The following is a 16,772-nucleotide window of genomic DNA, read 5'->3' as shown; positions in this document are numbered from 1 at the left end:
TGCTGCTCCCAACGTGCTCGCACCGCAGGAAAGGATGAGCTCAGCGAAGGCATCATCACTGGCGTGCAACAGAGATGCCCATTAAACCCCCTTAGTTCCAAAATCAGGAGTACCACAGCTGGAATCGCATCCCAGAGAACTGAGCAGCAGAGCCTGCAAGATCAGCACCCAGAGCAGCCGCGGGCTGAGCCGTGCTTCTGACCCCAAATAAGATACAGAACTCATCTCCCAAGTTCTGCACAAGGCAGGGAATAGATCTTCCCAGATCCTAAACTCAAAGGGGTATTAATGAGGATACGCTGGTTATGGATTGTTTACTGGACTCCATTCGCACCATTGCATTTTAAAGGTTCACTTGAAAAGCCAACAAGTTCCCCCCTCAAAACCAGTTACAGAATAAGCACATTCAGACTGCTTTGCTAATGAAAGGGCAAGTTTTCATAACAGTTCAGAGACAATAATGAAGTGAAAATGTAACGCATAGGTCTGATAAGGCATCCTAGCATCACTTATTTATTTACATACACGTGTGCACAAGATGTTCCTTAAGCCTCTGGACAATATATTGACTTACCCGTAGATGACACGAATTATTAAGCAGGAGACTTAGTTCCAAATCAGTCTGCATCATAGCTCTTAAAATAGGCAAATGACTTGCTGAACTGTAGAGTGAAGCCTAACCAAGCTCAACAGCAACATCTGCTGGGCAACCAGCAACAACCACCTCAAATTACTCTAATGACATGAAAGTTTATTAGTCATTCCTACAGAGATGCGAGTTTTCACTGCAGCTTAAGGATGCCCAGTGAGACATGTCTTGCGCAGAAAGCAGATGTAACTTCTGAACGTGGGCAAACAACAAGGCAAAATTCTGCCTGCACAAGTAGTATGAAAATGCACATTCCACCATTACCTGCTCCCCAAGATACCTGGCAGTGAAACACTGAAATAAAGAGGGGTTCAGATGCACTTCAGTGAGACTGTGCTGAGGAAATCTGTCTTTCCACTTCAATCCCAGCTGAAAAACACCCCTGGTACCCCTTGAACTGCTTTCTTTCCTAAGGGAGCAGCCTGCATTTGCAAGGCCTGAGGCAGTGAAGTATTTATCAGCCACACTGGTCCCATCTACATAGAGGAAATGGCAGCTAAGACCATTAGAGCTCCTTTCCCTCCAGGTGCCTTAACATTCCTTATTAACCCCAGAAAATAAGGCTGCTATGGCAGAATGACATTAGTGGAGCAGGAGCAGGGCTAATGGTCCTCAGTAACTTTGGGCACAAACTGAGACTCTATCGAGATTAATCACAATCAAAACTCTTATTCATACCCCAAATGCATTAAACTGGATTAACTACTTCCAAACTGTTCTAAAGAGAAGAAGATACAAGTGGCTGGCAACAGCTTCAAGGTTGTGCTTAGTCCTTCATCACAACTGGAACTAGGGCAGAGTGTCCAAGCGCCAGGTTTTGAACAGCCATGGGATAAGGAGTTGACACATCCCACTTCCACTACCACCAAGGGAACAGTGTCTAATCCTTACCTGGCCAGAGAACCACCTCTTTCTGCAGGCTGTTGGATACAGGAAATCACAGGCAGGGAGGTCTTCACCAGACCTCCGATAACCTTCAGCAGCACAGAGCTCAGAGAACTCACACTGCAAGATGCAGAGCCCTGAATAGGGAAAGGCAGACTGCCCGAGGGGCAGCTCTGCAAGAGAGGGAAAACTACAGCCTGGCTTGATGTTCATTACCTTGAAAAGCACAGCTGGCTTTGCAGCTTGAAGCTCTCCTGCTTCCCCAAGTTCTATACCTGAAACAAAATCCTTTTACCTTGAAAAAACAGGGAAGAGGATTTAAGAACCACACATGTTTATTTGCAACTGATGATGTGATTTGGGAGATTTTTGGCTTGGGGTTCCTTTGTGGGGATTTGTTGGGTTTTGGGTTGGTTTTGTTGTAGGTTTTGTGGGGGTTTTAAGCACACTCTTATTCCCAATGTCTCTTTATTCACATCTAGCTGTTAAGCCAGGAGAACATATCACTTGATGATACAAAGATGACCACTTGCTCAGGTCCTCAGCTGGGAAAAGAACAGCTTTAGCAAGGAACCATTTGTGTATTGAAAGCTGGGAAGCTACAGAGGAGAGTCACAGTTTTAGGTTGCTGTTGCCAACCACAGCTATAGCCAGGTAACACTGAGGAGCAAATCCATCCTGCTTAGAGGCTGAACAGAAGGGGAAAGGAGAGGGAAGAGATACAAGCTTATGTGCTTGGAAAAAGAAAGGAGCTTGAAGACAATGAACCACTCTTTCCATGGCAAAAGGATTAGGCTGCAGATCCAGTGAATGTGTATGGCAAGCTCTGAGTCCTAGTTGGAAGAGCACTGGTTATTTAACAAATGTAGCCTCAGTCTAATGTACTATTCACGCAGGTATTAAACTCTGGAGCTCTTTCTTTTGGACAGTAATTATACATAGCTCTGCTCTATCTGTCTGTTTGATCAATTTTTACCCCCTGCTCCTACCGCATCATCCTTCAACTTTGCCCATTATCACAAAGTCTTCAAGGCTAAAAAGGCTCTAAAGCCCCAGTGTAACACGCAGCCAGGAAAAGGAAAGGCAGCTCATTCTCTAATTCCTTCCCTCCCTCCTGAGCTTGCAGGTGTTCTATTTTCATTGTCTCAAAATCAAAGAGAAAGTCATCAGCTCATTTCCTCTCCCTCAGTAAAGCCCCTTTTAAGAAGCTACTTTCCATCATGTTTTACTCAGCTCTCATAAATAATATAGGTAATTGCAGATGGTCGTAACAAACAAGCAGAGAAAGTACACGGATAGAGCACAAAGGAAACAATAAAATCTCTGTGCTCCAAAAGCAGGAGGAATTCCCAGCAAACAGCAGCAATTGCATCCAGGTCATTTTTTTCAGTTGATGTAACACAATCACAGAGACAAAAATAGTTCAGGGACAGACTTCAGCCGAAGCCAAACGCGGGTGCTGGCAGCTCGGTTCCCTCTGCGGCACGCGTTTCCTACCTCTTCCCCACACGCAATCCACACAGCTATTTCTTCCCTCAAAATTTGCTTTAAGAAGGAACACTGGTCATGGAAATATAGGTTGGAAAATCCTGAAAGTCCACATTAGATAAGCAGCATGCAATTAGGAGGGTATTATGCTGACGGTAACAAGCAACTCTAAGAGTCCAGCCAGGTGCCCAAGAGTTAACGTTGTGCACCTCATCAAACCCTCTTGCAGAGGTTAAGCACACAATAGACTATCTAAAGCACAGCTCGAAAGGCTGCTTGAAATTCCACACGTGTGCCTCAGCAATGTATTTCTATTAATGTCCAGTGTGTGTCAGCATGAAGATAAGGTACCAACATCATGTCCAACCAGGCAGCTAGAGAATGGGACGCCGTGTAAAACATTGTCTGATGCTCAGAATCCCGGTGAACGGTGGCATCTGCAATCTCAGCCGCTGCACATGCACCGATAACACCACTGAGGAGAGGTGGTGGGAGCAAAGGCTGCAGTTTGGGGGGAGAAAAGAGACAAAGGGGGAGGGAGAAGGAAGCAAACAAGACTGGAAATAAACTGCTTCAGCAAACAGGAGCAGGTTTGAGGATGCTTAATTGTAGTAGAGGGAATAAACAAAGTGGAAAAAGCCACAGTGAAATTAGCTCTTCGTATTGAAGAATCACAGACAGGTTTAGGTTGAAGGGACCTTAAAGCTCATCCAGTTCCAACCCCCTGCCACGGGCAGGGACACCTTCCACTAGAGCAGCTTGCTCCAAGCCCTGTCCAACCTGAACGGGGCAGCCACAGCTTCTCTGCTTGCTCAGGGAAGTATCAACCTGCTTTAGCTTTTCTCTAAGGTGAGAAATAAATCACATCAGTGCTTATTTTGATTTGTCCCATCACACCATGCACTGGAAGATGACTCTGAGTTTACAATCTATTGTATCTATCTTATTAAAACGGCTATTTCATTATGCCACTTGTCACCCCTTCTTATGAAACCCAGAATGATTCTCCCTCACCCCACCACCTGCTGCAGAACACTCTGCCCGTCTCAGGTATCTTCTTTACCACCCTCAGTTGTCAGCGAGGATCACATCAAGGCACACATACCTGTTACGGTTCCAAGGAAAGGTGGCAGAAGCACCATAGCCAGTTCTCATGGCATTTAGGGAATATAACAGAAATGACAGCCTGTGGTAGGGTCACCCACCTCACATTCCCATCATGAGAGCGTAAGAGCAATCAGTGCGTGCCATTCACCGCAAAGTTATTTCCCAGCTCTTATGTTAGCCCTTTCCATTCACAATCTTGCTCTTTTTAAGTAACACTTCCCAGTCAGAGCCATCAAGAAAATTCTCAGTGATCAAAGATCATTGATTCAAGATTTAAACACTGTCATTTCTGTGACAGGGAACAGGGCGCAGCGGAAAGCTGTCACCAAACACTAAGTTAGATGGATGTAACATCCCAAATACTCCAAACACAGACAAGCAAAGTCATAATCCAAAAACAAAGTTTAACCAAGCTACCTTCTTCTAACACACTCAGCCTTTCCACCTGACAACCTCATAGCACAATCCACTCCACATTTGACTATCACTGGCTCATAGGAAAGGCTGAACTCCCACTGCGTTACCAAATCTGCTGGTTATGCCCCCAAAATCAGCTGCAGAACTAAGAGCAGAATTCTACCACTCCACAGGAGTCAGTGCAGTAAAAAGATGCAGCAATAACTTTGCTGGAGCATTCATAGAATCATAGAATAGTGTGGGTTGGAAAGGACCTTCCAGTTCCAACCCCCCTGCCATGGGCAGGGACACCTCACACTAAACCATGGCACCCAAGGCTCTGTCCAACCTGGCCTTGAACACCGCCAAGGATGGAGCGTTCACAGCTTCCCTGGGCAACCCATTCCAGTGCCTCACCACCCTCACAGTAAAGAGCTTCCTCCTTATATCCAATCTAAACTTCGAACCCATTACCCCTTGTCCTATCATGGGAAAATATCAACATGTTGTTCCCTTCTTTCTTTATGAATTGAGGATTTTGTAGCTGCAGGTAGGGGAAAAGGAAGGCTCATCTTCTCTTCTGCTGCTTAAATGATGGAATGGCTTTACAGCAACCTGAAGTCAGAACAAACGAGTCTGGAAGAAGTTTCTGTGCAGTAGATGAACTTGTAGACCAAAAAGCAGCATGAAATAGGGGCAGAGGAGACCTGAGGCAAGACAGGGAGGTGGGCAGCACCAGGGCCAGCTTCAATTTGTTGTAGCTGCAGGATTTAAGAGGCCAACCTTGTGATAAGGTCCCTTAGCCCAAGAGACTACAGAAACGAAGCTCCAACAACCATCAGCTGCTGAAATCTGCAAAACTCTCCAAACACAAATTAACCTTCAGCAGGAGATAAAAGAGGAGCTGAGGAAACTGGAAGTTATTAGAAAACGCTATAAATGTTTGACAAATCAGAGCAGCAGCAGCAAGGAAAATAAGGAGCATCTTACCCTCAGCCAGATAACAGCCCTGTCTTCCCTCCAGAGGGGCTGGAGACAGAGGAGGGTTTCTTCTGCTTTGCCTTGGTTTTCACTGTCTGGGTTCATTGCAGTACACATTCTCCTAAATTGCTTTAGTTAAATTTAGACCTCCCTGATGCTCCGGAGACAGGAAGTTATTGGCTTGCTGGAGGCAGAAGGATGTAGATCCTTACCACACCAAGCTTCAGTTTAATGCCAACCTTTCCAAAGTCTACCATTTAGTACTGGAAGACCGCTTCCCATAGGGATCCCTTACATGCCTGATGGTTTCATGAAAAGAAGCAACTCCTTCATTGCAGAAAAGCACCCACTTCTATAATAGAAGGTAACAGCCAAAGAGGAACCCAACTGGGGGGAAAGGAGGAATGCTCTGGCCAGAGACTATAGAATAACTATGAAGACTGCACACATTAATAGAGGTGCTGGAGCAGCTCTGCTCTGGAGACAAGCTGAGATTCAGCCTGGAGATACCCTAGAGCAGCTCCAGTGCCTAAAGGGGCTGCAGGAAACCTGGAGAGGGGCTTGGGACAAGGGCCTGTAGGGACAGGCCAAGGGGAATGGCTTGAACCTGCCAGAGGGGAGACTGAGATGAGCTCTTAGGCAGAAGCTCTTCCCTGTGAGGGTGCTGAGGCGCTGGCACAGGGTGCCCAGAGAAGCTGTGGCTGCCCCATCCCTGGCAGTGTTCAAGGCCAGGTTGGACACAGGGGCTTGGAGCAAGCTGCTCCAGTGGAAGGGGTCCCTGCCCGTGGCAGGGGTTGGAGCTGGATGAACTTTAAGGTCCCTTCAATCCAAACCAGGCTGGGATTATCATAGAATCATAGAACAGTTAGGGTTGAAAAAGACCTTAAGATCATCTAGTTCCAACCCCCCTGCCATGGGCAGGGACATTCTATAATACATTTTCTTCAAAGGAAAGCCTAGACAAGTATCTCTTAGCTTAGAGAGCAAGAATGAGAGGGACAAAAGGAACAAGGTCTGAAGCTGCTCAGCCTGGATATTTAAATCTCCCTATCAACAGCTCGCAACATTTTGTAATAAAGGCTTAAAACCAAAAAATCCCCACATCTTTCCATTCGTATCCACACATTTAAAAGCAGTTTTATTCAGCTAGTGAGGGCAATGCAAACCAACTGCATTGCAACTCCAGCCAAAGAAAGGCACCCCCCCCACTACCCTAGCTGGAGCATCCCAGCTGGTTCCATGCACTGAGGTGGGCGACTGCTCCACACGCAGCATGGGAATGCTCTGCTAATAGCAGGGCCAGGGCTCAGCAGGAGGCACAAGTGGTGGCACACACAGCCCATGCAGGAACTGGTGCTCTACTAACTAAAGCACCAGTTGCTTGCTAACTCATCTGCAAAGGTGTCACTCCTGCAGTAAGCACCTGCAGACGCTTGTTGCATGCACTGTAACATCAATGGGAATCAAACTTGGAGAAGAAGAACTGACTGGGCTTTTCCCTCATCTCGCACTGTTATTTAAAACAAGCTTCCATACTTCCTGATTTAAATCAATGTTTTCTGCTTCCCCCACAAACTTCAATCAAGAAATATTTACAGAAATGACAGTGTACTAAATCCTAAACCCACAATTTGTGCTGGCAACGTCTCCTCCCGGAGCCAACCTATCTCCTGCACAGGCTTGCAGCTTGGGAAAGAGGAGGGGGTTTAGGGAGCTACAGAGCAAACAGGAGCTACAAAACCAGCCCTGATGTGAGCAATAGCCAAACCACAACACGAAGCTCTCAGAGACAACAGCTTCTATTGCACCAACTCAGATAAATAGAGGGGAAAAGGAGACAAGCTTTGACAACAGAGGCCTGACCTCCAGAACACTCTCACTCCACTGCTACCAGTTTCAAACCCATGGTACTTACTGGACCCCAGGCAGCCACTGCAGCTTGTTACAACGATAGGAGATTACCCACAAACAAACCCCAGTCTAATCTAGAGATGCTCACCTGTGGTTAATCTGCCGGGATGAAGCTGATCCCCAGCTTACCGCCAGGTAAATTAAAGCATTAGCAAAGCTAAAAGCATGTTTATCTCTACAGACATCTTCAGTAGCAGCTCAGCTGCATCTACAGCTGATGCTGTACTGATATTAATGTACTGAATAAATATACTGATGAAGCTTCATCAGTGACCAGAAGCCTAACAAAAACTGGCCATGAATGGGCCAACTGGATCATTCCTCCACCCCAACAGGGCCAGAAAGGGATCCCTACTTCACCTGAGCACTGCCTTACTACCACCAAAATGCTCCTCCATTACATCAACCTGTAAGTGGGCTTTTTATATTGCTTTCAGCAATTTCAGCTCCACACGCTGTGAAATGGAGTAGAAACACACCAGTTAAACCATCAACAGACCAGTGCACATTAAAGCAAGGTGGAGGTGTCCGAAGGATGCCACAGGCAAAGCCCAACAGTTCAGAATCCCCCATTCGGAAGGTGACACCAGTATCAAACCCCACTGCCTTGATCAAAGGCATTCCCAGTCATGCTTCCTCCTTCAGCTCTTCTCTCCTGAATGAACAATGAGTGAGAGGATCTGAGGAGCAAGAAAGAATCCGACAGTCTATGACCAATTAGTATCAGCTACTGCAGCAACCAGAGAGAGACCCTAAATCCCTGTAAGTATTCCCTTCCATGCTTATATTCCAGACCGCACTCATCCCAACAGCACAACACTGGAGCCACCAGAAAGCAAGGTTGCCAGCAGCGTGACAGCGAGCAGGGCATCGCCAGGAGCCATGGGAACAGTGAGCATCCATCATTGATGGCTGAAGAAATACTTCCCACTTAGGAATTCTGTGTCTGTGCTCACACAGCAACCAGTGCCCATTGGCCTTGTCTGGAAAAGCTCATCGCAGTGCAAAGTTTGTCCTAGCGCTGCCCCATTTCGGAATTCATTCTCTCAAAGTGAGAAGGAAGAGGAGGACTTTGGGTCAATAACTCTGGCAAAGCCATTGTCCTCACGGTATTCAATGGGGAGATAAGAACTTGAGGGCTTTGCACAAATCATATTAGTTCAATTCTCAAGTCCGGGTAATGCTTCTTGCCAAAGTATTAATTTCATTTATTCTATTTGCTCTCCCTCTGTCCTGATAACACAGGAGCACATGGCCCCTAAATGAGATCCTCCTATTTTCTAAGTTCTAATCCTCCCTTTCTAGAGTAGTAATGAGATGTCTTCGCTTAATCGCGTTTATTAACCCCCCCTCCAGCTCCAGCTTTTATCCAGCCCCATTCCACATTGATTTGTCTCAAAAGCCATCAGGCAGCAAGTCACCAGCTCCAAGAGGCCCGTGATGCATCTGCTGCACATGCTGCTCAGCCAGAGGAGATTACAAAGGCAGAAGAAGAAAGAGCAGCTTTGCTTGCAAAGTTTCCTTTGTTGGGAAGAAGACAGGGGGAAAAAAGAAAGCCAAAAGAAGTGAGACATTGAGAGGTTTTGATTAACTGGAAATGAAAAAGGAAAGATTCCTGGTGCTGGGGAGAGGTGAGACCATTCACAACACAGGGAAGCAATTAAATAACCTGACTGTGGCACCTTGGGAAGTTCCTTGTGCTGGAACTAAGGCTTTCAAGGAAGCTGTATTAATTCTTGGGCATTTCACATGGGACTCAAGGCATGCTCCAGGCATTAGCTAAACACTCCAAGCCCTGCTGTGAAGTACTGTCCACATGATCCTTGTTGTGCTGGAGGTACCTAAGGCATTAAATTATTCAGAGTCCAGTCAGCACCATGAGCCTGCACAAACAAGCACTGCAGCTCTAAGAGCAATTGGTGAGGGCTGTTCTGCAGCAGCTCAGCATCCACGTGAGTCAGTCCCCTCTGGCTAAGCAAAAGCCATAGGCAAAGCAAATGCTGCACTGTTTGTACTCAGAGCTGGTTTGCTGCTTAAACTAAAACTTTAAGGAGTTTTACTCAAAACTTACCTAGAAGCCAAGTCCCTTGTTCAAAGGCAGGAAAATCCCAGGGAGATCAAGACCAAAATGTAGAACAGGACATAGCTACTTAACTCCAAATCCCTCTTGTAACAAATGAACCACTTCAAGAGCAAACCAAACCAACACATAAACCACCAAAACAACAACAGGTTTTAACCTGCACATTACCCCATAAATGAGGAAGCATTTGGCCCCAGAAGCGGAAAGCAGGTTCCCTACCGAAGGTTAGCTCTGGCCACACTCTCTTCAGGAATGCGCACTATATGACGAGACTGCTTCAGAGCAACACTGCCAATAGGAAAAGTCAGAGGCTGGAACTCATGATTAAATGACAAGTGCTGTGCAGCACAATCAAAATGAAATCATTCCAAAATGCAGCCATCACACCTGGATTTATGGTCTGCGAATGGGGAGGTTATAGGAAAATATGGCAGCACCACTGGAGACAACTGTACAGGAGAAAGCTACAGATCACCAAGCTATTGAGATGTTCAGAGCACAGCTCAAGATCTTACTGCAAATATCAAATAAGGAAATTAGTAAAGCAAACCTTTCTAATTGGCCTTGGCATGATTTTCAGTCCTCACTAAAGCAAGCACTGCTAGAAGCAAGTTACTCAGTTCTTTCTTTCATGGGAGTTGCCCCACTGTTTTCTGGCTTCCCCATTAAGTGACAACAACCATCACCTGGGAATTGCTCCCTTTAAGTAGCTAATTTCCAATGCCATCTGCACCTGGACCAGCACCAGGTTCCTGGAGTTCCACTATTATCTCCTACCTGAAAGAGAAGAATGACACAGAAGAGATGAAAGAGCAGCTCACATCATTATCTGCCCCATATGCTAGGGCTAAAAAGCAGACCAACCAAGAAACACGTTCAAGCCTTATTCCAAATGAGGGTAGAAAACAACACTGGAAGACAAACGACAGATAAGATTTGAGTAGGACTGAGTCAATACTACAGGGTGACCATGCCCAAAAGGAAACCACAGCTGAGATAAAGCAGGTCTGATAGGGATCCCAATAATTTAAAAGGCTGACAGAAACAGCTCGTGCTTAGGAAGGCATCAGGCAGCCAACAGACAATGGCTTTGACCCCATCTCTGCAAGGACAGGCCAGACTATTCCATTTTTAAGGATCCTGGATTTATGACTGATCAAGAGGTAGTTTAAAAGCAATAAAATTTAACAGTTTCTCATTCTTGCATCGCGTCCTGGGTTAACACTCCATGGCCACTGTTTATCTTTTATGGGTTACACAAGGAGAAGCTGATCAGATCTTCGCAGAGCATCAAGTGTGCAGTATCTGGGTATGTGACGCTGCAGGGTTAAAAGCTAACTCAGGTAACAGAAGAGGTTTTGTATGTCAGCAGCCAGGTTCCAATTCCTTTTAGAGGACTTCACAAGCACTGCCTGACTTCGCCAGCCACAGTTCTCCAGGGTTACTCCACACCTCACTGCAGGAGGACAGAGCTCTACTACTAAGCCAGGCCACATCTTTAGATGGGACAATAAAGCATCAGCTTCTCCCTCCCTCCTTTACCAAAGTCCATTAACTGCATTCATAAAGAGAATATTCTCTTTCTAGTGGAAAGAGAGTTAATGCTGCATCTGCTGACCCACACGTCCTATGCAGAGGAACGCAGTCACCTGCCTCAGACATCACTATCCCAAAGCTCAGCAATCCTCCACCTTCCTGTGGTCAGGATACAGGCTGCCAAGAGCGAATTTCCCACAATGCAGCAGCCATGCCCAGGTTATATCCAGAACAGGTTCAGAAACTCCCAATCCAACCACACACAAACGTTATCAGGGAGTCAAAAAGCACCAACGGGTCCAAACCCGCAAACCAACACATGGGAGGCAATTTCAGGTCTGTAAATTCAGGACAATGTCCTGAGGTTGAAAATACAGCCTCTTGCTGAAGAGGCCTCCAAACCCCAGAACAGACGTTGCAAGTGTAATACAGGTGGGAAATACATACAGAGAAAACATCCTCAAAGGACTCTTAATTTAAATCAAGTGCATGCAACAGATCAGGAGGATGGAGGAACACAATAAAGACCATCATTACTGAAGTTTGTCCTCTCCCTAAACCATCCTTTCAGTACGTACCAGGCACAGAGAATTAGTCCAGCTCTCTCAATGAAGTTCCAACATTCCAGTCTAAATGGGGGACGTTTGATCTCACTGTGGCAAGCAGAGCCCCACCTCAGTGTCACACCCCAACACCTCACACTACTGCAGGTCAGTGAAGTGGCAGCTCCAGCAAGACTCTGCCTTGTTTACAGGCAGAACACCGCTGCCACAGTAACGTTACGACATAAAACAACCTAAAGTACTATCATGTGCACATTAAGCACCAACAACAACCCAGGAGCCATTGCTCATGCCTTTCCCTGCAAGCTTGGCCTTAGCATCACTGCATGACATGCTGCAAGTGCAGCCTGCCAGCTACAGTGTAAGCCAGACGTGAAGCGATGAATGGAATGAGGAGGTGACGAGTGTTCCAGCACAAATCGAAGTTTCTAAGCTCATCACCCAAGTGACACGTAATGAATCTGCTCAAGCAGAGATCCTTTAGCCTGTCCTGCATGGAAACATGGTTTTGTTACTCACCATCTGGGCTACTCTCTGCCTCTCTTCACGAGCATTGACTCTCTCCTGCTGAAGGGCAGCAATGGCTGCTTCCTTCTCTCTTTTGGCCAGCCGGAGCAGCTCCTCCTGGACCAGCGCCTGCTCTTGCTCGTACCTGTATGAGCACCAAAGCAAACAGAGAGTAAGTGATCAGGAGGCTTCTGGCAACAGTGTCATGGCTTAGCTTGTGTGATGGAAGCCTTGGAAACCCCATATGCAAGCAAAGAGAGATTGATGGAGTGCTTCACTGCACTCACTGAGTGTCAGGGGTCACCCTATAGCCAGGCAGAACCTCCTTGCTGTGATTTGTGTCCCTTGCCCCCTGTGTGCATCTGTGAGAGCACTGCCTCTACTTTACTGTTTTAGGAAGTGGAAAACAACAATTAGGTCCCATTTCTTCACCAAACTAAGCCAATGCAGTTCCCTCAGGCTCTCCTCTCCCATGCCTCCAGCTTGCCAAGGTCCTTAGACATCCAGTCTAGCAAAAGGAGGAGGAACAATCAGAGACATAAGATGGATCTGATTATTTTAGGTGTAAACTGGATTAAATCAATTACCATGTTTGAGATTCCAAAACCCCTAAGGCAAGCATCACACACAGACTCCTTCAGTTGAGCCACAAAAGGCAGCTGTATTCAAGTTCATGCCGTACTGGTATCACAGTATCACAGTATGTTAGAGATTGGAAGGGACCTCAAAAGATCATCTAGTCCAATCCCCCTGCCGGAGCAGGAACACCTGGATAAGGTTACACAGGAATGTGTCCAGGCGGGTCTTGAATGTCTCCAGAGAAGGAGACTCCACAACCTCCCTGGGCAGCCTGTTCCAGTGTTCCGTCACCCTCACTGAGAAGAAGTTTCTTCTCAAGTTTAAGTGGAACCTCTTGTGTTCCAGTTTGTACCCATTACCCCTTGTCCTATCATTGTTTGCCACTGAGAAGAGCCTGGCTCCATCCTCGTGACACTCCCCCTTTATATATTTATATACACTAATAAGGTCCCCCCGCAGTCTCCTCTTCTCCAAACTATAGAGACCCAGCTCCCTCAGCCTTTCCTCATAAGGGAGATGCTTCACTCCCTTCATCATCTTAGTTGCCCTGCACTGGACTCTCTCCAGCAGGTCCCTGTCCTTCTTGAACTGAGGGGCCCAGAACTGGACACAATATTCCAGATGCGGTCTCACCAGGGCAGAGTAGAGGGGAAGGAGGACCTCTCTCGACCTACTGACCACCCCCCTTCTAATACACCCCAGGATGCCATTGGCCTTCTTGGCCACAAGGGCACAGTGTTGGCTCATGGTCATCCTGCTGTCCACTAGGACCCCCAGGTCCCTCTCCCCTACACTGCTCTCTAACAGGTCGTTCCCCAACCTATACTGGAACCTGGGGTTGTTCCTGCCCAGATGCAGGACTCTACACTTTCCCTTGTTATATTTCATCAAGTTTCTCCCTGCCCAACTCTCCAGCCTGTCCAGGTCTCGCTGGATGGCAGCACAGCCTTCTGGCGTGTCAGCCACTCCTCCCAGCTTAGTGTCATCAGCAAACTTGCTGACAGTACACTCAATTCCCTCATCTAAATCATTGATGAATATATTAAATAATACTGGTCCCAGTACTGACCCTTGAGGCACTCCACTAGATACAGGCCTCCAACTGGACTCCGCCCCATAGACTACAACTCTCTGGCTTCTCTCCTTCGGCCAGTTCGCAGTCCATCTCACTATCTGATCATCCAGGCCACACTTCCTCAATTTAGCTATGAGGATGCTGTGGGAGACTGTGTCAAATGCTTTGCTGAAGTCTTGCAATGCACATCACACACAAGTTTCCTATAGTTACCAACTCATTACATTGGTCCTCCCTGTTTCTCCAAACACCACCCAGTTGCCCCCAGCTCCCTCGACTGCTCTTTTTGGCTAAGGGGTGGCTTCCCTAAAAAACTGTGTTCCATGGCCCATAGCTGAAAAAGGCTTCAAAGGAGATTCACTGGCATTAACATGTACAGTCACTGTGCTTGGACTGCGGCAAAACAGAGAGCAAATGGAGTTTAACTATTGTTCAACAGCTTCACCTCACCTCCTGTGCAGTTCCTGCTTTGCAGCAGAAGCATCCTGACCAGAGTCACTTGCCACTGGCGGCTGGCTTCCTAGAAAGAAGGATAGAAACCTGTGAGAGCTGTAGTACAAAACACAGCCCTTCATCACATCATAAATGGTTTGATGAGGATTTCATACGTGAGGGTTACCCCATCAAGAGAAAACAACACCACCCGGAAAAGTCTCTAGAAAGTATAAGTTTCCATTATGAACCAAAGAGGCACTGACGGCATTGTCTTCACCAGGCACACTGAGCAAGACATGCTACAGAAGCTTCTAGGCAAGGAGGTTAACTCCTCAAACCCTGGTTTATATTGAAACATAAGCATGGGTTCAGATCTACTTTCCATTTCCTTCCTCTCGCTCCAGTAAGTCTTCCCCTTGACCTCTTGCTTTCCTCATGATTACAAAGGATCCCACAAGTGGAGATGAGGTTATTTGATGGCGTTCAGGCCATCCATAAGACCCACTTTCAGGAAAGATGTAGGCTACCAGCAAACATAAAGCAAAAGCCTGGTTCCCCAAGTTCAGGTTACTCTGGATGCCTTAAACAAACCCACATCGATAACCTATCAACAAAGTGTACCTGGGACCCACGAGAAATCAGTTTTCTGACCTGTAAAGACAAGTTCAGAAACCAAGTTCTCACCCGCTTGCCACGCTGTGCTCAGACAGCCCATCCTTCCCTGGGAGCTTCTTTCCAAGAACAAAAACCTGTATTTCCCCCACCCGTCCACAACGCACTCCTGGGCACGCAATGGAGACGAGGCAGCTTGCCAGGAACGAAAGATTAAATACAGAAGTTCTGCCTTGTTCATTGCAGGGCCTGTAGCGATGGGACAAGGGGAATGGCTTTAACCTGCCAGAGGGGAGACTGAGCTGAGCTCTTAGGCAGAAGCTCTTCCCTGGGAGGGTGCTGAGGCGCTGGCACAGGGTGCCCAGAGAAGCTGTGGCTGCCCCATCCCTGGCAGTGTTCAAGGCCAGGTTGGACACAGGGGCTTGGAGCAAGCTGCTCCAGTGGAAGGGGTCCCTGCCCGTGGCAGAGGGATGGAACTGGATGAGCTTTAAGGTCCCTTCCAACCCAAACCAGGCTGGGATTCTATGACTGTGTAAGCCCTACAAACAGCCCCAAGGTGACGCAGGGACTGACAATACCTGCAGGAGGTTTGGGGTTCTCTTCTGCTGCTGGCGGTGGCGAGGGCTGAGCTGCGGCACTGGGTGCACGAGGCGGTCTCTGGGCATCCCTTTTGCTCTGCGGGGATTCCTTCATCCTGTTCACTACATCTTCAGAGAGCTGAAACGTACGAGCACGGGAACAAAACCAACCAGGCCCGCTCAGGGTGCGTCTATTTCACCACCAAAGCCTCCCATAGTTCGGTTCCCATGCTCCTGCTTTGCCACTTACCCCATTTCAACACCATCCCTCCAATCCTTGGAAGGATGGGATAGGACAACCCATGGAAAGATGGGATGTTGACTTCCCATTTTACCCCTCTTAGAAACCCCCCTGATCCCACAACCTCTCATGGCCCTGCACAGGCACACATTGCTGCGTGCACCCAGGTTCTCGGTGTCGTTACCAAGGGCAGAGGTGTCTCCTTCTGGATGCTCTGAGCCAGGCAATGCCTTCAGCATCAAGCACAAGGGGTCCTTAAGCCGTGCGGAGGGAGAGAGGGTTGAGAGCGGCTTGAAAGGGCGATAAAGGGCTGGTGTGTCCCTGCTCATGCACTCAGCCCCTTCCCATCGCTCCCACTCACCCGTCGCCTCCCCAGCCCCGCTCTTCCTCCCTCCTCCTTGCTGCTGTCCCCTTCACCGCATCCCCGCAGCAGAGCCGCCCTCAGCCCGGCTCCCTGCCCTCCATCCCGCGCCCCGGCTCACCCTGATGCCCTGCAGCACCCGCACTTGCTGCCGCTCGTCCAGCCCGAAGGACACCTTCCTGCTCTGGCTGCTCTCGCTGCCCCCCATCACCGGCAGGGCGGCCCCCCCCACACCGCGCTGCCGTTGCGACCGGCGCCTCTCCCCTTGCGCACCTGCCAACATACCCGCGCCCCATTGGCGGAAGGCTGCGGGGCGGCCAATAGCGCGGCGCGGTGCTGGCGGCGAGCCGCGGGGCAGGCTGGGGGTTGTAGTCCGCCGGCTGCCGTGCGCAGGGCGCGGTGGGACGCGGGCATGGCGGGGCTCCCGCGGGGGGCTCCGGAGGGGTCATTGCACAAGGGACGAGGCTCAGCCCGGGCACCCCAACAGGGAGAGCCCATGGGGCAGCAGGCACTGCCCGCAGGCTGAGCGGCTCCTCCGCGGCCATCAGCGTCCGGACACCACCGCTCGTTCCAGAGCCCGGAACAAGCAACCAGCAACCGTCAATTTCAGCTTCCACGTGACAGTGGAGACCCTATAGCGAAGAGACCCTATAGCAACACCGCTGCCGCCGGACATGCCCAAGAGCAGCAACCAGGAGTCAATCAGCCATCTGCTGCCCTACAATAGCCCTCCAAGAAGGCAAGGATCCATCCCTGACCCAAGGACAGCGTTGTTCCATTATCAT

At 48.4% G+C, this 16,772-nt stretch overlaps 1 protein-coding gene across 1 annotated transcript in view; it reads right to left on the bottom strand.

Annotated features, from left to right (window-relative positions):
- The window catches only part of CHCHD6 (coiled-coil-helix-coiled-coil-helix domain containing 6), a 107,514-nt gene extending 91,295 nt beyond the window's left edge, over positions 1 to 16,219 (bottom strand). Inside the window, exons 1-4 of the mRNA XM_080625464.1 lie at positions 16,109 to 16,219; positions 15,386 to 15,524; positions 14,211 to 14,280; positions 12,119 to 12,251 (exon numbers count right to left, since the gene is read on the bottom strand). Coding sequence (XP_080481590.1) covers positions 12,119 to 12,251; positions 14,211 to 14,280; positions 15,386 to 15,524; positions 16,109 to 16,195 — 429 coding nt within the window. The 5' untranslated portion in view covers positions 16,196 to 16,219. The remainder of the gene's footprint in view (positions 1 to 12,118; positions 12,252 to 14,210; positions 14,281 to 15,385; positions 15,525 to 16,108) is intronic.
- Positions 16,220 to 16,772: the final 553 nt, after the last annotated feature.

Source organism: Psittacula echo (assembly GCF_963264785.1).
Source record: "Psittacula echo genome assembly, chromosome: 9".
Classification (NCBI taxonomy): Eukaryota; Metazoa; Chordata; class Aves; order Psittaciformes; family Psittacidae; genus Psittacula; species Psittacula echo.
Note: the sequence above shows the minus strand (reverse complement) of the source record. Positions and strands in the feature narration are given on the sequence as shown.